General features: G+C 47.1%; 1 protein-coding gene across 5 annotated transcripts in view; it reads left to right on the forward strand.

The window, feature by feature from the left end:
• The window catches only part of STRBP (spermatid perinuclear RNA binding protein), a 1,497,608-nt gene that overhangs the window by 98,889 nt on the left and 1,376,862 nt on the right, over positions 1-21,857 (forward strand). For 3 of the 5 annotated variants that reach the window (XM_069609638.1, XM_069609635.1, XM_069609637.1), the window contains one exon: positions 11,686-11,909. In XM_069609638.1, the coding sequence (XP_069465739.1) occupies positions 11,728-11,909 (182 nt within the window). In that variant the 5' untranslated portion in view covers positions 11,686-11,727. The remainder of the gene's footprint in view (positions 1-11,685; positions 11,910-21,857) is intronic. The other 2 variants (XM_069609636.1, XM_069609639.1) reach the window with 2 other exon arrangements.

Consider the following 21,857-nt stretch of genomic DNA (forward strand, 5'->3'; position numbering starts at 1 on the left):
AGGAAGTCAAGGCGGCAAAGCCTCGTCGAAGCAGGACTGAACCGGCCGTGGGGTCGGGCCCCCACCGAAGCACCCCGGTGGGAGGCCGGCTGGCGAGCTTCGTCGGCGTGTGGGAGTCCATCTCCACCGACCGTTGGGTGCTGGACGTGTAACTCTCACCTGATTCCCACGGAGGCGCAGGTCTGGCTTCGAGTGCTGATGCTTCTTCTATGGTGAAGCGCAGGACTCTGAAGATGGACAGGAAGGGCCCTCTACTCTGGCTTCTCCGGCTCGCAGGAATATTCCCCTGTGCGTGAAAAGGGAGTATTACCTACTGACTGAGTTATGCTCAAGCCTCCCACTCTCTTCCAACCCTCCACGATACCCTTCCACGATTCCCCGTGAAGTCTCACCTTAGGGTCTGAAAGGACGAGCTCTCCATCCTGCTTCTGACGCAGGGGCACGTTGAACCCAGTTACTTCACTGGATTGAGGTTGGATGGGAGTTCAGGTAAGCTTGATTATACTGGTAAGGTGCTGTAAAAGTTCTGTTGCAAGTTCAAAAGTTCAAGCTTTAAATAATAATGTTCATTGTCTTTTTTCAGGTGATGAATGAAGATTCCTTTGGAGACTTCTTGCAACAAAGCGCTAATGTTGATGTCTTTTCCCCATAGGGGCCGGGGTTCGGAATGCCGGAGATATGGCGCCGACCCGAAGTGAAACGTGCAGTTCTAGTAAAGATCTGGTAAGTCCTAGATGAGCGCTCAGGTAATGTTTTTGCATTCGCTCATCTAATGTCTTTGTCTTTTTTCCCCATAGGGGCCGGGGTCCGGAAAATGCCTTGAAGCAGCAAGACCCGAAATGAAATTGGAATGACCCAACAGGTAAGTCTTAGAAGGAAACTGAACTTTTCCTATTCCCTTCCTTCTCTCACCTCTTATTCTTGTCTTTTTCTCTAGGCTCTGGGAAGTGGCTGTGTATCCGGATGATCGCTGCTGAAGATGGAGGAACCCAGGAAAGGTGAGTGAAATGCAGCGCTGCAGCGATCGTAACGAAATGCTTTTAAAATGATGTCTTCCCTTTCATGATCGTCGGTGATGTCTCCGTGGTGCAGATTAGCTGGTAGGTCTCTTGTCTCCCTTTGCAGGTGACCCAGGATGCTGACAGGCGTGGCTGAAGTCCAGATGCAGGAGCTGACACAGTGAGCGTCCAGCTGCGAGGAGCAGAACAACGCGAAGCGTGAGTTGCTGATCGGGTGTGGTTTAAATAGCTTTGGAAGAAGTTCCAAGTGTGTATCCTTCCTCCGATCAGGTATGTATCCTTCCCCGACCACACCCGGGTGGAAAGTAGTCCCACAGGTAAAGTAGTTCCTATTCAGGCCTCAAGAGGGCCTGGATGTGGCAGCATGGTCTGCATCAGGTAAGTGCACATTAAAACACTTGAACACATGTCTAGCTTTATGAGCCTGGCGCCTAAGGCGCCAGGACAGAGGTCCAACATGAGCCTGGCGCCTAGGGCGCCAGGACTGCGTCCAAAGGGCCCCAGCTTGGGCCCGCTGGCACTCCCCTGGGGGAAATGATGCCTGCCTCTGGGGTTGCTGGGTCGGACCTGGCTCCTTGGAGGTAGGCATCATGACAGGACGCCCCAGCCCAGGGCCACGCGCTCGAGTTTCAAAGAAGGTGCCCGCGCGTCCCCCCTGTGGCCAGGAAAGAACTTCACGTCCCTCAACTTCTCTTAGAGGTAAAGGCGATGCTCAGGAAGGGCGCCATCGAACTCGTCCCAAAGAGGCTTTGGGGCTCCGGAGTTTACTCAAGATACTTCCTCGTGAAGAAGAAGAAGACGGGAGGATGGCGTCCCATCCTGGACCTACGACGACTGAACAAATTCATCAAGGCACAGAAGTTCCGGATGGTCACCCTTCAACACGTCCTGGGTCAGCTGGAGGAGGGCGATTTCCTGTCGTCATTGGATTTGGAGGATGCCTACTTCCATATTCCCATCCTAAAGGGACACCGAAAGTTTCTCAGGTTCGTGGTCCAAGGGCGTCACTATCAGTTCAGAGCCCTTCCCTTCGGACTAAGGTCGGCACCCAGGGTGTTCACCAAGTGCCTCGCACCGGTGGCGGCGCAGCTGCGCCGAGAGGGGATCCACGTCTACCCCTACCTGGACGACTGGCTCATCCGAGCCAAGACGAGGGAGCTCGCCGTGGACCACACGGCAAGGACCGTCCAACTTCTCACGGACCTGGGATTCTCCGTAAACTACGCCAAGTCCCACCTGGTGCCCGCGCAAGACGCACTGTTTCTGGGAGCGAAGCTCGACACAGTGTCGCTTCTGGCCTCCCCGTCGGAGGAAAGGACGAGGGCCATTCTGGGCAAGGTGCAGCGGATGCTGGTTGCGGACGCGGCCAAAGTGAGGTCCATCAAGTCCCTCCTCGGAATGATGTCTTCTTGCATTTACCTCATCCCCCTGTGCAGGCTCCGGATGCGCCCGTTGCAGGAGTTCCTGGACGCGCGCTGGATCCAGACGACGGGCAGCTTCGAGGAGAGGATCACACTCGACGAGAGTTTCCGACGAGCGATCCGGTGCTGGGGCACCCGCGCACATCTGACGGCGGGCATGGACTTCCAGACCCCCGGCCACCAGGAGACCGTGACCACGGATGCCTCCCTGGAAGGGTGGGGGAGCGCACACCGAAAATCTGCACGCGAGAGGCCTTTGGCTCCCGACGGAGAAGTCCCTCCATATCAACGTCCTGGAGCTCCGTGCAGTGTTTTGGGCCCTCAGGTCCTTCCTTCCGTCCCTCAAGGGCAAGGTGGTGAGGATCTTCACCGACAACACCACCACCATGTTCTACATCAGGAAACAGGGCGGAACCAGGTCTCCAGCCCTTTCCAGGGAGGCCCAGGACCTGTGGCATTGGGCCGTCGCCCAAGGGATGTTTCTGGTGCCGTTTCATCTGGCAGGGATAAAAAACACCATCGCCGACTCACTCAGCAGGGAGCTGCGCTCGTGCCACGAGTGGGAACTGCGACAGGATCTAGTGGACCGCCTCTTCCGACGGTGGGGCACACCCCAGATCGATCTGTTCGCAACGGCGACGAACTCCAAGTGCCGGAGGTTCGCCAGCAGGTTTCCCCAGCCGAGGAGCATGGGCGATGCTTTCTCGTTCCCCTGGGAGGGCCTGTTCCTATACGCGTTCCCTCCATTGCCATTTCTGATCCGGTTCATCAACCAGCTCAAGAGGTCCCGGTGCAGGATGATCCTCGTCGCACCTGCGTGGCCGAGTCAGATATGGTTCCCGGACCTCCTGGATTTGTCAGCGTCCCCGTCAATGAAGCTGCCAGTGGACGCGGATCTGCTCTCCAGGGAAGGAGGCGCCGTCCTCCATCACGACCCGAAGTCGCTGAACTTGCAGGCCTGGCTCCTGCAGCGTTAGAGTTTGGAGGATACGACATACCGGCCGACTGCAGAGAGGTTCTTGCAAAGGCCAGGGCATCCTCAACTCTTAAATGCTACGGACACAAATGGAAGAGGTTCTCTGTCTGGTGCCACGCACAGAAGATTAACCCTCTGCGGATTACGGCTCCCCAAGTAATGCCGTACCTACTGACGCTGGCCAAAGCTGGACTGGCGCACGCGTCCATCAAGATTCATCTTGCTGCGATCTCCCGATACACCAGAACTACGGGGCGGACGTCCTTGTGGTCTCATCGTCTGGTGAAAGAGTTCATGAAGGGACTGTTCAGATCGTTTTCGGCGTGGGAGCTGAACGTGGTGCTGACCAAGCTCATGGGACCTCCGTTCGAGCCTCTGCACTCGGCCCCGTTGAAGTTCTTGTCGTGGAAAAAAGCGTTTCTTGTGGCCATCACCTCCGCACGACGGGTGGGAGAGATCCAGGCCCTTTCCTGCAAGGCCCCGTACTTGACTTTTCACGACACGAGGGTAGTGCTCAGGACACACCCCTCCTTCATGCCCAAGGTGCCGTCGGACTTCCACTTCAACGAACCTTTGGTGTTGCCTGTTTTCTTCCCGTCGCCTTCGTCGCCGGCTGAGAGGACTCTGCACTCGCTGGATGTGGCTAGAGCGCTGAAGTTCTACGTGGACCGCACAAAGGGTTTTCGGAAGACGTCCCAACTCTTTGTGAACTTTGGACCTGTCAATCAGGGGAAGGCTCTCTCGAAGGCTTCCATTTCCAGATGGCTCTCCGGCTGTATCATGTACTGTCATCGGTTGGCAAACCGACCCCTGCCTGGCCGTCCGAGAGCCCATTCCATCAGAGCGATCGCAGCTACCACGGCGTTCCTATCTGGTGTGCCCTTGCTGGACATCTGCAGGGCTGCTACGTGGAGGTCGACGCACACCTTCACGAAATTCTACTGCGTCGATCGGGATTCCATGGAGGAGTCCAGGGTCGGCCAAGCAGTGCTGCGCAACCTGTTTGCCTAAGGTGAGCCTGGTGAGGAGGTAAGATTTGCTTAATGTTGAGTTTGATGTAATGCTTAATGTTGAGCCTTTGCCACCTCCCGTGGTTGTGCATGTGTGTACTGCTATGTATTCTTTATTCATGAGCATGTGAATCCATGCCAGACCCCATGCTGGAGAAGGAACAAGTTACTTACCTGTAACTGTTGTTCTCCAGCATGGGTCTGGCATGGATTCACATGCGAACCCTCCCGCCTACCCCTCTGCGGCTCTTCACTTGGTCATACTGCCACTTCACGTGCTACCAAATCTGAAGATGGCTGCCAGAGGCGGGGCTTAGGTAGAGGGCAGTCATTGGCTGTGGTCAGTATGACACAGAGATCAGTGATTGGTTACTACTACGAAAGACAGATTAGAAACAAAACTGATACTGGTTTTTCCTTTACCGAGGATTCCCAGCCTGACGACGGGGAATATTCATGAGCATGTGAATCCATGCCAGACCCATGCTGGAGAACAACAGTTACAGGTAAGTAACTTGTTCCTTATACGGACATGCCGGATCCTCATTAATTCCTTGTAGGCATCTTGCTTGTCCCAGTACTAAAATGGTGAAAGTGTGGTGTTCATTACTCTTAGTTGCCTCTTCTTCGCCCCAGTACTGTCAAATGTCATATGTGGGAAAATAAGAGGGATCCCCAACCACCATCATCAAATTTAGGTCATTTGACTGACCCATACAAACTTCCAAAAAATAACAAGCAGATCTAATTTGTGCCTGTGCCTCAATAGTAGAAATCCCTAATTCTAATAGAGCACTGTTTGGGGCACCCTGGGGGGGAACCTTAGCTTTGAACACCTCCTTTCAGTGTATAAATGATAATGTAAGTGAGAGAAAGAAAAACACAAAATGTTGTCTGGCCTCGTGACTTGGCTGCACGCCATGAAGGCCCATCCCCGCCTCCAAGTTAAGCAGCTGGTGGGGCACCCCCAAGGGTGGTAACCCAGGGCAGGTGCCCCATTGACCTACCCATTGACCTACCCATAAAAACGTCTCTGTATGAAAGTAAACAAACATTATCACTGACTGTAGTAATCTCCACTCACTGAGTCCTTCCGCTCCCTTTTTTGTGGAAAATCTTCCTCACCCTGCTACTCTCACTCCTTTTAAACAAAATTGAATGAAGCTTGTAATAGTATGTGGACTAATCCAACACATAGCTTTACCAAAGGATGCTTTACCAACTGCTGTAAATAATGATTACCCCAGTTATTTGCGCAGGGAGTCTTGATTCTATTAAAGACACGCAGGTGAGCATTATGCTTTAACTTCTCTATTTGGGCCCTTCAGCAGTTTTAACAAAATTTCACAGAAAATGCTTTCAAACACTCGTATTTATTCATTCTTTACTTCTGAAACTAAATTTCCCTTTTTACACAGTCTCTCCTGTAGTTCATCCCACTTCCTGTTTGTGGATATCTGTCCTGTCTTGACTCTATGCTCTTCCTCCTCTTTGGATGCTCTGAACTGATCCTGTGATCCCTGCAACTGGCTTATTAACTGTCAACTGAACTTGAAATCAACCTCATCTTGCGCTGAAAGTAGCTGACGCCTCTTTGGTATCGTACTGTTCCTTTGCTAGGTCAACTGGTTCTCCTTTGCTGATCAGTGCTACCCGATAAGATGGTTTTCTGGTCGTCTCCTGAAAAGAGGGACCATCATTAGGGTGGGCAATGCTTTCCCTATTCGCCTTGTTAGGGGACTGAAGTAGTAAAAGTGAATCGTCAACAATACAATATCCTGATCTTGATTACTCCTATTGCAGTGCATTGCTGGGTGGGATATTAATGTTCTTGTCCGTGTCTTTAATAGAATCAAGACTCGCTGTGCAAATAGCAGGGGCAATCTTCTTTCTATGTCAAGACCGTAGGCGAGCATGCTTGTTCAAAGCTCTCCATCACCGCTTTTGCTACTGACGATAAAGGCTTAAAATAAAACTTTTTAAAAGAACTGTTGCTTGACCAATATGCCGCTTTCATAATGTCTAAACGCTTTCAATGCCATTGCTCCTCTCACTAAATGAGCTCCGAATTGCTTTAGATCTACACCTGCTTGTTGCATGATCTCACGCAACCATATGGCTATAGTCGCTGTTGCAATCGCCTTGAACGGTCTGGTACACTCATTTAGTAATTGTGATACTCCTGCGCCGTCCTGGATTCGTACTGTCTGATACACGCTGCTGTGCACAGATATGGTTACGTGTGTAGATAGGGGTTACAAGATCGACGAAGAGTACGTTTTTGTTCTTCTCAAAAGTGTAACGGCAACACCTTCTGGTCCAAACACCTTATCTATGCCTAGAGCCTTCACGTCTGTGACTCGGCAACAGGATACAAGGCATAAAAGCATTGCTAGTTTCCCTGATAGCTGGGCCATAGTTGGGTATTTGTTTGCTGGCCAGCTTGTGTGGAACTGAAGAACTGCATTCACATCCCAAAGGTACATGTAGATGGATACTAGGAGTGGCTGAAACCATGTGCCTTTCATAAGCCTGACCACTGCCGGATGGTCCCCTATTGGTGCCATGTCCATTGGCAAATGGCCTGCAGATATCGCTGACCGGTATACTCTCATGGTCCTGAAGGCTTTACCCTCCTCTTTGGAGATATGCTAGAAAATTCAGCACTGCTACTACAAGGGCTGAAACAGGAGGAATACTGCGCTTTTTACATCACTTCTCCCATCTGCCCCATGCCGTGTCATAGCTCTGTTGCGTGGTTGGGGCCCAAGACCCTGATATGAGTTGGGCAGCGTGTCCTGAAATACCTTGCAGGATCCACCTTCTCCTGATACCCTGCACGCCATCAGTGGGAGCGTACCTTTCACTCTCGGAAGATGAGACGACCCATCTGGGTCAGTGAGCAGACGTTCGTCTCGACGGAAGAATCCGCTGGAAATCAGAGGAAAGTTCCATCAGTACTGGATACAAAACTTGCGATTTCCATATGGAAGCTACTATCACTAAGTTAGTCTTCTGTTTGTGCACTTTCGCCAATGCTCAGCATTATGAATGGGGGAAAGGCGTAATGCAATTCTTCCTGCCAATTCTGTAGAATGCGTCTGTTCCCTGCGCACTCGTGTCCAACCTCCAGCTGAAGAATCTCTTCACTTGCATGTTCAGTCTGGAGGCAAATAGATCTGTGTGAATCGGACCCCATAGTTGGTCCAGTCGCTGGACTACCGCTCTGTTTAGCATCCTGTCGTTGGAGTCTGTCAGGTGGCGGGATTTCCAATCCGCTATTAAGTGCAGGGTCCTTGGGAGGTATTATGCTGTGACTGAAATCTTTGTCTCGAGGCAATAATTCCAGAAATCTTTAGCTAATTCTGCTAGGCGCTTGGACTTCGTTCCCCCTAGGTGGTTTATGTATCCGACTGAGATGTTGTCCATCTTCAGTAGAATGCAGCGGCTTACTCTGTCTTTGGTAAATGCCTTTATAGCAAAACATCCAGCTAGCAGTTCTAGACAGTTTATATGCAGCTGTAACTCTTCTGTGTTCCATTTCCCTCCTGTCTCTAGATCACCGCAACACGCTCCCCAGCCTAGTCTGCTGATGTCTGATTCTATTACTAGTTCCGGACTTTCTCCGAAGATGGCTCGCCCATTCCAAGCGTCCATGTTCTGTAGCCATCACAGTAATTCTGTGTTGGATTCCTGGTCGAATGGTATGAATTGGTGGTATCGTAGGCCCTGCTGGAGGTGCCTTATCTTCAGGTTCTCAAGTGCTCTGTAATACAAGGGCCCAGGGAAGATGGCCTGTATGGATGCTGCTAACAGCCCTGCTACTCTCACTAGAGTTCACAACAAGATAACTTGTTTGTCTAGGCATATCTTTATCTCTCTCTCTTGATGTCTCTTAGCTTCCTTAGATGGAGCTCTAGGTGTCTACAACAAAACCCAGGAAGTCTATCCTTCTCGTATGTATCATATCGGATTTCTCCACGTTCACCAGAAAGCCTAGTGATGTGAGCAGTCCCTTCACCCACTCTGGTATTGCAAGGTGTCTTTGTTGCTTGCAGTAAGATGTCGTCTAGATATATAATCATCCGTATTCCCTTTTCTCTGGTCTATGCCGCCACTGATCTCGTGAGCTTGGTAAAGGTCCAGGGGGCCGACGCGAGCCCGAAGGGCATAGTCCTGAACTGCCAAAATCGTCCTTCCCAGTAAAAGGCTAGGAAAAGTCTGTGGTCCTTGGCTACGGGGATTGTCAGATGTGCGTCCTTCTGATCTATTCTCGTAGCCAGTCGTCTTTTCTCAGGGTATCCCTCAATTGATAAATGCCTTCCATTTTGAAATGCCTGTATACTACCCAGCTGTTGAGCTCTTTGAGGTTTATAACGGGTCTTAAAAGAGGAGGAATATATTACCTAATATATATAAGTGCCTTCAGACTAGGATTGGTCAAAATAATACATGACAAACAAAAGCATGAGGGTTCGTCAGTTGCAGTATTTATTAGTAGTCCAATCAAAAGAAAAATTGAAACATAGTGAAAAGTAAAATAAACACTTTATCTTGTGCCCTAATGTTAAATTCACAGAAGGGAGAGACAAGGTAAGGATCAAGTAAAGTTTAGAGATTTAGTTGCCCTTAGTGTTATTTGCACAGTAAGGGCTCTTATTGTTTTGGTCCTTAAGGTCCTGGATGTATCCTTGTGGTAAGTTTTTGGCAATTATTTCTTGCCGGTTCCATCAAATGGTTGGGTGATGGATCTTTGGTTATTTTGCCATAAATTGAGTCCTGGGTGTCGCTAAGTTCTGTTGTTTCCACAAATAGAGTCCTTGGTTAATGCTAGTTGCCTCGAAAATCGTAGTTATTGTTTCATGATGGGCTGCTTGGTGTACATAATTCCCTCATGTACATATTCTCTTAACACTTGTTTCTCCAATACTTCAGTATTGGTTCCTCAGGAGGGTTGTTTGTTTGATAGAACTATGGAATATCGTCGGGAGTCGCGTTACTTCGTGCTCGAGTTCCACTTGGGTCCTCGTCACTTTAACATAGATTTTTGAGGTACGGATATGGACTCCTATATGAGCGATTGTAGCTTTGGATCCAGTTAAGTTGCGGTGTGATAGCCGAACACTTCTCAGTACAGGCGATTTTATAATGGGTCTTACTTTCTCTTTCCTGTGAAGTAGGAACATATTGCTGATCAATATAGGTTCCCGATTGCCGGGCTCGATGGCTCTCTTGTCTGCGAGTTGTTTCAACTCCTCTTAAAGAAGTGATTGCTCCTCCATGGCCATGAGAATACATCTCGACCATCTCTGTTGTGTGGACAGCAAGCGCCAATTGCACCAAAATCTGTGTCCTCTTCCCCTAACTGGTGGGTAGGCTCTGGGTCTCACCTGTGTTCTATTCCTTGGAACCGCCTGGCTCCTCTGTCTCTTGGACCTCTGGGGAATCTTCCTCTAGTCTGGGGGGAAAAAGTAGTCTTGCTGTCGGTACTCTGAGTAATGGGCTCTCAGGCCCTGAGATCTTTGGGTAGATGCGAAGTGACTGACAGAATGACCTCTGTATCGGCCGGTCCCTGCAACAACTCTACTGCCTACAAATCTCCCCATTTCTTTCCCGAAATAATAGCCCTTATGCTGATTCACCTGCTTCATACGAAGCGAGGTCACTCAGTTTTGCGTCTATTTTCAGGAGGAGTCTTCTCCTTCTCTCTGATATGGTGCAGTTTGCGTTGCCTAGGAGGCATACTGCTTGCTGTGCCCAATTCGCCAGAGTGTTGCTGTCTATCTCTTCACCTGTGTCTCTGGCTTGTTCTGCCTGATCCATAATCTTAGCCAAAGGTCCTGCAAGGTCCAGTACTTTCTGTTGACCGCTCCTCCAGGCTCTGTCCATCCCTTTCCTGGGATCTTTTGCTGACTTGGTGATGAAAGCCAACATTTTGGGGTCGAGCTCTGGAGCTTCTGCCACTTTGCCTGCTAAGCCTGATCTCGGACATTCTGCCTTCATCCGCTGCCTGGTCTCTTTATCAAGGGCCTTGCATAATCTTTGCGCCATGTACATTTGCAGCGATGGCTGCCAGGCTGACTATTTAGGGTTTGTAATGTTCTCTGGGTTGAACATGTCTGAGCTGAGAGTGCCTCGCTCTGAGTTCGATGAGACCGAGCGGACACCCGGGCGTGCTAATAGTGTAGCACGGGGTCTGCTCGCTCGTCTGCTCTGATATAAATATGTTAATGTCGCCACGGGGCCTCACGCTCGTTCTCCCTCACTACGCTGTGCACTCTGAGTTACATACTTGTTTGCTCGCCTGCGCAGTTACTTCAATCCGAAAACACTCTGCGTTTGGCTGTAAATATGTTTGCCTTGCGTTTCATGCCTTAACAGATTACTTAAAAACACGCAGTAAGCTATACACATTGCTCAATTTAGATAGTGAGGCTCTTAAGTAAGAGGGATACCGATCTTGCTGAGGAGCAGGAAAAGAAGAGGAAGAGCATAGTCTAGACAGGACAGAGGGCCACAAACAGGAAGTGGGATGAACTACAGGAGAGACTGTGTAAACGGGGAAATGCAGCTTCACAAGGAAAGAAGAAAGAAAATGAGCGTTTGGAAGCATTTTCTGTTATATTTTGTTAAAATTGCTGAAGAGAACAAATAAAGAATTTAAAGCATAATGCTCGCATCCGGTCTTGACATCGAATCACAGTTCCCAACATTCTACATTACTCATTTTACTCCCTGCAAAACTTCACTGCTTTTTTATCCTTCACGTACTACTAGAATTTGCAACTTTTTCATATCCTCCATTTGGACCGAGGAGAAAAAAAATCTTAAAAGGGAAGGCAGGTGGGGTTTGGGTAATAAGGTTTTTAGTACTGAGTAATGATGCACCAAGGCTTAATTTTCTGACGTGATGGCTACTACTATTCCTATGAACATAAGGGCACCGATGGCTGAAGGCAGGCTGATGGAACAAGGCTAAATATTTCTTTGGTGATGCAGGTATGCTATCTGTTTGGTACTGTAATTGTTCTGTTGACTGTTCACTTTCAGCTGCCATTTTGATCTGTCTTTTGAAAGCATCATTTGACTAGGTTCAGAGGTATTCTAGTGCGCTATGAAAAAGATTCTTAATTTTGTAATTTATGTGAGAAATCTATAATAGTTAATACTGATTCTTAAACACGGTTCATTATATTCCTGCATGTAACAATATTTATTTTTATTTTTGGACACTTGTTTCCAATATTCTACCACTGAAGAAGTCAATACGGTCTTTTGGTAATAATGATGATCGTCATGTTATGGCAAAACATACAACAATTTACCCTTCTCCAGAGGAGCTCAAAGCTGTCCAAGATATGGTATCCACAGTTGAATGCGCCCTTAAACATGTTTCGGACTGGATGGATGAAATGAGCAAGTCAGTTACAGGAGAAAAGGATATTTCTGTACCAGAGGACGACTCCACAGAGAACATAAGCAGGTCAGTGCTTCTATTTGGAGGTCCTGTGCACAATACAGAATACATTTTTTGTATGTTTATTTGATTTAATTTTATTTTCCATTATTATTCTGCCTGTATTCAGGAGTAGCGATGACAATATCACACTTAAAAGGTCAATCTAAAAATCTGTTTAGCAATCAGTACAAAATCGGTCTCAATTAATGAACAGTCAGAAAATATGAATGTATAATAAACACATAACCTGGGACATATTTAAGGCCAATAGGACTATCGCAAAGAATGTACTAATATTTTGCTAAATAATATTTCTCTTACACTGACATATTACATGATATTAATCACTCTTCTCCAAATCATTGATTCGGATACACCTGTGTTACAACATGCAGCAATTGTATGTGCGGTGACTGTATCCTTTCATCCCAACTGTACTCCATTGTTGGTGGACAGGATGAATGGGGTTCCAAAAGTAACAAGACCAACATGTTTTGCTTCCTGCATAATTATGAAATCATATTGACCCAACACGTTTCTGTTCTTTTATGTTGGTGTTCTTCGGAGGCAGTTATGTTTGTCATTTGTTTTTGTCCATATGGAGTTGATAGTGAAAACAGCTTGGTGTGTGGCATTATTTATTTGACATTTTTTGAAACTTCTGCTGTGCGTTGGCACTCATTTAGGTGAACATTCACATTTGAGGAAAGTAGGGATCCTGATTTAGTAGGGGCCCATGCAAAAAAAAAAATCCTTGTACTTCAGGGTGCTGAACGAGAAAGCAAGGGAAGTTGGGAAAGAGATTTGGAAAAAAGAGGTGGAATGATGTTTTTATTGTTGCAGTCAAAATATGTTGCACAAAAGGTAGATTTACCATACTATTTTTTGTCGGGGTCAGGATAAGGTAACTGCATAGCAGGACTAGGAGTTTATCTACAACTAAATGGTTCTGTTCCTGATCTCAGTAAAAGCTTGCTTCTTTGCACAAATCATTCACAGGGATTTAGCATCCAGCTTGGTATTTGTAATTCGTCCATGAGAATAGTGCCTTGATCACCTTTTGCTGTCGGGAACATGTTTCCGATGTCACCCTTCTGGGATCTAGTGCCCATTTTTTAGTCCAGGGAAATAGTGCCTGGCTCACTCTCCAGATGCCCCATGTCTTTTCTGGGGATGTTAGGCTTTCTAACTCTGCTGACTTCTCATCCGTTTCAAGGCCTACTACTCTTTCAGGCTTCCACATTTCCCAAGGTCCTTAAGCTCCTTTATTAGTGCTCGCGGAGGCTTTTACTCCATCATGCAATGCAGCTTTCTGAGGAATCTCTGCTTTCCTGAGGTATGGTTGAGCTTATTGCGCTTTTTGCTTCCTCACTCTTTAAGCGTAGCCCCCTCATCCTCAGTTTCCTCATCTTTATGTAGACTTCTCCCGTGGCTAAACCCTTGAGGGCCTCTGATTGGATCAGATTTTGTTGGTGCTTTCTGAAGACTATGGATAGGCACAGCTTCCCAATGATTCTATTTACCCAATCTGATATTGGCCTGCAATGTATCAAGGAGTCAAAAGTCACAGGGGAGATCTTTATTTTGGTGGATCTTCTGTCCTCCATCCACAGCTCTGCTTCAGCGGTTCATAATTCTTGGGACGGCAGCCTGGTCTTCCCTTGCAATGCTGTTCTCCACACTATGACTTCTGTTCTCCTTCTGGTGAGTGCTCTCAGAGGATCCCTTCTGCCCTGAAGAGTTCAGATGGAGCAGTTCTGCAAACCACATTTCTCAACCGCTCTATTCTGTTTCCTGGTCCTCTTCTTTTTCCCAGCAGGGCCCTTTTTGGAGCACAGGACCCTGTGCTGTGTTAGCAAGCTGCACATGGTATCTAAGACTTTCTCTTTCTTTGGAGAGTTGTGTTTGGATGATTTCCCACTAATAGATGGGTCGTCTTGAGGGATTTGTGGATCTTGAACTCTCGGGGTATATCCTCGCTCTTCTTTGTTTGGCACCTGCAGTGATCTTGCTGGTATCCACCTGAGCCCAAGATCTCATAAGTGGGTCACTTGTCTTTGTGAGCGCAACAAATATCTCAGCAGTCTGAAGCTAGGCCATAACGATGAGGGCCCTGCTTTTAAGAGGGTAACTATGAAGCTCCCACGCCGTAACTATTTCAAGTGGAACACAGCTTTGATAACAGGATCACTTTCCTGGGCTGCAAGTCTCTTCTAGTCTTAGGCACCTGGATGGCACGTTTTCAAATACTTCCCCACAAACCCAGAAGTTGCATTCCTGATGACAGTTAATTTGTATATAACATTTTATGTATTTATTCATATTTGTAGAGCGCGCAACAGCCCAAAGGCATCATGGCGCTTGTTACAGTGAGAGAACAGAGCTTAGTTGCATGTAAAAACGGACATACTTATTGTACATTTTGTAAAGGATAGTTTACATAGGACATATAGAAAGGTGAAGGCTGAGAAGGGGTGGGAGAATTATTAGTTGAGGAGTTGTTAGTTGAAGAGGGAAGTTTTCAAGTTTTTACGAAAGGCAGGGAGAGAAGTTTCTGCTCTAAAAGCACTGGGGAGTGCATTCCAGAGCTTAGGAGCTAGGTACGGGAAGCATATCCCTCCGGCTTTAGCCCTGTTGGTGCGTGGAATAGTCAGTAGATTGATGTAGCATGTTCTGGTGGGCCTGGCTGTAATAGATCTGGATATTGTGTCTGAGAGGTAAGATGGTGCAGTACGTTAAGGCATTTGTGTGTGTAGTGAGGATTTTAAAGGTGATGCAGTCTTTGACTGGGAGCCAGTGAACTGCTTGCCTTGCATGTGAGATGTGGTATCTTCTTGGGATACTTAAAGCTGCTCTTAGTGAGTTGTTTTGGGTGATTTGGAGTCTGTTTGTTTTTATAGATTTGCCAGCTATGCGAGCGTTGCAATAGTCAAGCTTAGCCCATATGGTGGCTCTGGCTATTGAGAGACAATTGTCCTTTAAGAAGGTTTTTATAGCATTAATGAGTTTGGTACATAAGGCGGAGGCAGAGACAATAGCGCTGACTTGCTTGTTCATGAACAGTGTGGCATCAGTGTGAACCCCAAGTGTCTTGACCGAAGATAGGACTGGGATGATGCTATTGTCAATGCTGAAGTTGGAATAGAGACAGTCTAGCTTAGCTAGAGTGGTCTTTTGGCCAAGAATAAGAATCTCTGTCTTGTCCCCATTGAGGCATAGGCCATTTGTGGCCATCCATGCTTGAATGGTGGAGTAGATTTTCTGTAGTGCTGTTGCGCCTCGGTCATATGTACCTGTTAGAGGAAGGAGCACCTGGGTATCATTAGCATAGTTTGGTTATGCAATCCCAAGTGCATCGAGTTTATCAAACAGGGGTTTAGTAAAGAGATTGTATAGAGTAGGGGCAGTACATGATCCCTGTGGGACTCTGCAGTGAAAGATGGTGGGAGCTGCATTTGCCGTGTTTGAGAAGACTTTCATTGCTCTACCTTCAAGGAGGGAGGTGATCCAAAAAGCTGCTTGGTCCGAAAAGTGTGCTGCTCGCATTAGGTGTGCGGTGACGGTCTTGTGGTCCACATGATCGAAAGCCACTGAGAGGTCTAGGAGGAGGAGGGCGGGCTTGCCTTTGTACAAGATTTGAGTGATTTGTTTTTTTTAAGTCCAGCAGGGCAGTTTCGTAGCCGTGCTCTTTGCGGAATCCAGGCAGTCTTTTTCCTAGGATGGAGTTAGTTTCCAGGTATAGTTGGATCTGACTGTGAGCTGCCTTGTCTAATATTTTGAGAAGAAACGGGACGGTGGTTATGGGCCGGTAGTTTTTAGGCTGAGAGGGATCCAGCGTTGGCTTTTTTAAGAGGGGGCGTACCCAAGCCTCTTTAAGGCTGTCAGGGACGATGCCAGAATTAAATGATGTATTTATAAAGGCAGTCAGGAGTGGAGCAAGGGGTTTGGCAAACTCCTTAATGATCATGGGGGGGCCATACATCACCCTTGCATTGCGATGGTGTAAGGTGTTTGAGAATGCCTTTCATTTCTGATTCAGAGATGTCTTTTAACGCAAATTTAGGGAAGTTGATGGTTTTGTGGTTGGGCAGAGTCTGTGTAGGTTGATTCTGGTTTAGTAGGGCATTATAATGGTCTTGAATTTTGTTTTGTAGGAGTTCTATTTTTTTTAGCATAGCGGCTTGTATGCTTGTGCACCAAGCTTCATATTTAACTATTTACTCAGTGCAGTTGGGAGGAGCCGTGAGTTCATTAAAGATGGTGAAAAGTTCTTTAGCTTGGGAGTTGGCGTCGGATATTCTGCGATTATATGCTTCGGATTCGGCAGGGAATATAGCATTGTTGTATTTTAGGGCAGCTGCTATGAACTTTTCTTTAGAGACGTCAAAGGGGTTAGCCTGCCAGCTTTTGAGAGCCTGGCGTTTGGTAGCACGCAGGGTTTGGAGCTCTTCTGTGAACCAGGAGTTTGCGTGTAACACCTTTTTTTCTTTCTTGCATTCAAGTGGTGCCACAGAGTTCGTTAGTGTGTAGTTAAATATAACAGCGAGGACGTTGGGGTCTTGCAAGAACGGAGGTGCTAGGCAAGGGACGTCAAGATAGTGTTGGAGGTTATCCGCAGTCGTTTTTCTGCGCTTCTTGCTAGTGTGGCAGGGGCATGTGTGGTAGTTTTGGTGCTGGGGGCTGTGGGGACTGCGAATTGTATGCAGTTATGGTCCGTCAATGGATAAGCAATGTTAGAGGTGATGGAGGAGGCACAGTTGTGGTCAAACCACCCAGTCAAGGGTGCAGCCTTTGGAGTGGGTAGGGCTCAGGATTTTTTGGGTGAATCCCAGATCTGTGAATGTGTGCTGTTAAGTTGATAAAGGCTGAATTTGTAATTTCAGGTTCAGTGGAAAGCATCTTTCATGTGCTTGCACTTGCCAGTATAGCAGTACCACAGGACGGTGGGGCTGGGACTTCAATACGATCTATAAGAGTTCAGTTGAAATTGAAGTCTCCTCTGACTGACCTTTTTCGTTGAGGTCTGTCGGTTGCTTCCTTTTCCTTGCAACGCACTTTCTGGAATGTGGTGTTGAGCTTTTAACTAAACTGCAAATGATTTGGTATTGTTCTTAGACTATGCAGGAGTGTTCACTTTTTTGTGTGTGCAATATTTGTTTTAAAGGTTACACGAAATACAATAAAAGTACACTTGCATCTAAATAGTGAAATATACAAGAATTAATCTCAGCAAACGTTTTTATGAAGGGAAAGAAGAGCTGAAGAGAATAAAGGGAAAGAAAGGGTGGAATAACGCACACAGGGGGTGTGGGTGTAGGTCTAATAAACCTTAGGGGGCTCATGGAAGCAGCTAAGCATAGCGGTCGTTAAACACACCCCATACCTCCACATATTTATGGTGCTGGTCCTCAGCATGGAACGACAATCTCTCCCTCCTAGATAGAAGAGACAAACTCGCAGCCAATCATCAACACAGGGGCCAGTAGCGCTCTACCATAATTTCCGAATATGTCTCTTAGCAACCAAGAAAGCCCTATAAGCCCAAAGGACTTTACCACTAGTCAATGCAATATCTGAGGGAAATAAGCTAAGCATACCGCTAAGTGGGTCTCTGGGTAGAGATGACCTAAAACCAGATGCACTCTTTGGAAAACACCATCCCAAAATAACTGAATCTTCCTACATAACCCCAACATATGGAAGATGGTGCCTACATCACATCTACAGTCCCAGCAAACATTCTCAACACAACTTGTACGGCCACATCTTCCAAGGAGACCAGTACAAATAATGATGATTTCGCTGTTGTATATACCGTAGCTCCAAATCAACCTTGACTCCATGGTTCACCATCTTCCCCCCCCCCCTCACTCTTTCATGTGACCTTTGCATACCTAGGCAGCCTTTTTCACCCGAAATGCTGGGTGGAGTATACCTGTCCAACGTGGTGGACATGTTTTTTGCTAAATGGGTAATGCATAGCTTTTTTGAGTGGCAGGCACTGCGTGGTCAATAGGTAACCAGTTACGACATCTGAGAGCGAGAATGTGATCATTTTTTCAAGCCAAGTGAAGTGTCCAGCAGTGTGTCCGATTCTGCTCCAGTTGCAGCTGCTTAATGCACCAGTTACAGCTGCTTAAGTTTGTTCTTTACGATTCAATGATCCAAAAAGTTACTGTAGTCCAGCCGTCAAGTACCAGGGCTCTAACTGCAAACACTCTCACAAGCCTACAAGGGGGATGATATTTATTAACAAATGTGGGAGCAAGTGGGCGTTTCTTGTGGCAGCATTCACCTATGAAAGGATGGAAAGGTTTATTTCAAAGATGTACTCCTATATCCCATTACTGTATAATTTTGGAACATAAAGTCCTATGGGGAGTTGATCGGAGTGTTCATTTTTTTTTTGCAGTACAGAAAATGTAATCTTGCTTTTGTTTTTGAACTAAGGTGGGTAAGTGCCAATGCGTGGTCTTGGACCACCTCTCCTTACCCTTACCCTGACCCCAGCCTTGCCCTTTGGTTAGTTTTCCCACACAATCTGAAATGGACACGCATGGCACCTCGGTGTTTTTCACAATTTTTATGTCCAACTATTTGCTGTTCTCCTCCCCTTGCTCTCTAAGTTTTGGACATCTGGTATCCCTCCATCTATATTGGGGCAAAATTGTTTTTCTTTTTGTGTATTTTCTGAGCACCATATTGAGGTCTTCAACTTGCATGACTGTGTGTTAAGTGTCTCTCACTGGATCACCAGTGATATTGCAACACTCTCTCGTTCAGAACTCTCTGCAGACCTCTTCTGCGCTGGCATGCATCTTCTGGTCTCTAGCTCCTTCCCATTTTGCCAAATTCAACAAAGAATAGGCATGCAAGGTAAGACATCTGATTTTCAAACACTGAGGTGCTGTTGCATTTGAGGCTTTTGAGGATGTATTTTTGAGATCTAATGAGAGAAGTAAGCTGAAGCCCATGCCAGCGGCAATACTGCCATTTATTCCCACGTGCCCCCAAGCACTGCCAGTTAATGCACAACCTTTGGCATCACTAGAAGAGGGCCCTCTTTTGCCACCATCTGGTGATCTTCTCCTTCTCAGCGGCCTGGAGACCGCGATGTTGCTCCTCGGCAAGATCGTGCCATGACTGGATCACAGGGTTTTGGAATTGTTGGAGATTTTCCTGCTTGAGATGCCCTGGTCTGAACCGGGGTTCCTTGAATGGGCTATTTCCATCAAGGTGTCAGGAAAGACTGAGATTTATTTGAAGAAGATTTTTTAGCAGAGGCGAGAGGTCTGGGTGGAGGCTCAATCAGTCCAGCAAACTAACCAGAGAAGTGACCTGCAGTATTGTGCAGTGACTGCAGAACAAATGTGCTTGACCTGCTTCCCACATCTTCCTCCTTCATTAGTGGCAGTGACTATACTGTATTCAAAGTCTTCCACCCCAGTATCTTTTGCTGCGGCAGTTCTAGGCAAGGAGGACAAACACTAAAAGCCAATGGAAAAAAGCTGTACCCCAATTCAGGGCTTCGTCTGGGACAGGCCAATGTACACACACACTGCTTTTGGCTGCAAATCTAAAGCTTTGGTGAAAATTGGCTGAGTTAGTGAGATATTGAACAGCTGACAAACTCAATCAGTTTATAAGGGTGCGTGCTAAACAAAGGTAATTGCTCAGGGTATTATAGTATCTTGGGCACATCATGTGGCTGTAGCAGCCAGAGGCATGTTCCTGTGCGCAGACATCTGTAGTCGGGTCTAGTATCATGCCACAAAGGGAAGAGGTCAAAGACAAAATGCTAGACCTTATCCATGATGTGGTTGTCGGATCAACAAAGAACTCCCAAAGAAAAAGCAACTGCCTTCATGAGAAATCCTTATCTCTGTTAACAAAGCCCTTTGTGAGTGCTTTTCATTCGGAGATTTGCTTGTGGTACTTTGCTGGATTTTATGGACTATCTCCCCTCAATGCCAGGTATCCTTGCGTGTCTCCAACTCAGCAGAGAAATGGTGCAAGAGGGATTTTCTCTCAGCCCTTCTCTCCCTCTAGCTATGCCCCAGCCCTACGTGACGAATCAAAGTAATTTCTAAATCCGGTTCCTTAGGGCTCAAATGGCACTCCACATCAGGGTCTGTAGTGCCGGAACATTGGACCCTTTTGTTCAATATTCAGCAAGCCAGGCCTATTCCCTTCTCTTAAATATCAAAAAGCTACTTCAGGCGGCGTTTATAAAGCCTGGTTTTCCCTCTTGAGAGGTGTCTCGGTTCCTATTCCCATCTGTTTACGATGCCAAAACTCAACAAGGCTGGCCTGAGCATCATTCTCAACCTTTTTGGGCAGTTTGTACATCCCCAAAGAAAAATTCTAGATGTTCATGCTGGCACAGATCCACTCGGCTCTCCAGCAGAGAGGCTGGATTTGCGAAATGGACCTGAAGGGTGCATATCTTCATGTTCCATTTGGCCACAACTGTTAGTTTTCTTAGCTTTTCAGATGGCAATCGCTATTTTCTGTACTAAGGCCTTGCATTTGGTCTGAGCTTAACACCAAGTGTTTTCAACCCAGTTAAAGGTACTGCTGAGTCTTATTCACCTTCAAGGAGTCCATGTGGACCCCTACATTGATGATTGGTCAGCGCGCAGTCCCTTGAGGCAGCCTGTGATTCTCTGCAGCTGGATCCTGTATTCAACCTGGGCCTTTCCGTGAACCCCTGAGTCTTCCGTGAGGGTCGCTCGGTCTGGATGTGACCCAAGTAAATAGGTGTTAAATTCAGCTTTTTCTTGTCCTATGTTTCTTAATGTTGTCACTGGCTTTACAATGGTGCCCATGAACTCCATCTCTGGTCGGGTGAAGGGCAGCTGTCTCATATTCACATTGCCTCATAACTGAATTTCTGATTTGCTTCCATTAAGATGGTTATTGGTCATGCACTTGTGGATCTTGTTCCGGTAGCTGTAGTTTTTCTTCTCAAGCCACACGCGTCATTTAAGTGGACCATCATTTAAGCCTTGTTGGTGGAAAGCTGGAATAACATTCCAAAAGATTCAATGACACAAACTAGCGATCTCATGTAGTTGTTGAAAACCCCTGTGGGACCCCCACATCTCTGCGGTATGGATACCAAAAGGGGCTTGAGCTACCCAGTCTTCGAGCAAGGAGAAAGCCAGTGATGAGCCTCAAAAGACTTCACTCCTACTCTTCTCTCTCCAGGCTACTTCTCTCCCACGTTACTACCGCTCTCACTGAGTCCTTCTCTCCCCTCCACACTGCAACTATACACCTCCCCATGCCATTACTGTCCTTTTCCCTCTCCACACCACTACTACTATTTCCACTCACACACACACTCTCATTCACCTCTAGTACTTCTTCCTCTAACCAACCAATATCTCCCCTTGAACACTGCCTGTATAATTATCTTCCATGCTCCTCTGCACTGCCCTGCCTCTGCCTAGTCTCTTGGTCTACCTCTGCTCTTCTGACCTTACCTGAACAACCCTGGTCCCCGTTTATTGTGCTCTCCTTCCCATTGGCTGCCCCTCCCAACTTGTTCCCAAACCCAATCTTTCCCTTGTACTGGCTCCAGGGAGTTGGTAGAAACATCAAAAGACTTTCTAGAGTGTGGGTCCACCAGGGTTTTGTAATGACAGCCTGCTGTGGTAAGTTATGGCACTTATGTCCCAGTTCGCATGAGCGCCTCAGTCTGCTCGTCCCTGGAGCGCCCTTTGTGCTTACAGTCCTCCGATGTCAGCTGTTTTCCGTGCAGCGGTTCCTCTTAACTAGGTTGCGGTTACCCAGGTTCCTAGTCACTTGGGCTAACTTTGGTTTGGCTTGTGATCGTTGTTTCTTTCGCAGGGGATGCTGGGATATGTCCGTTTTTTTGCAAAAATAGGTCTGGCCAGAATCATGCCAAAAGGTATTTGGTGAAGAGCAGAGTTCTCAGATAAGTGCAGTCGTTTGACAGTGTGAACC

Source organism: Ambystoma mexicanum, chromosome 8, assembly GCF_040938575.1.
Source record: "Ambystoma mexicanum isolate Mex_15411 chromosome 8, UKY_AmexF1_1, whole genome shotgun sequence".
NCBI lineage: Eukaryota > Metazoa > Chordata > Amphibia > Caudata > Ambystomatidae > Ambystoma > Ambystoma mexicanum.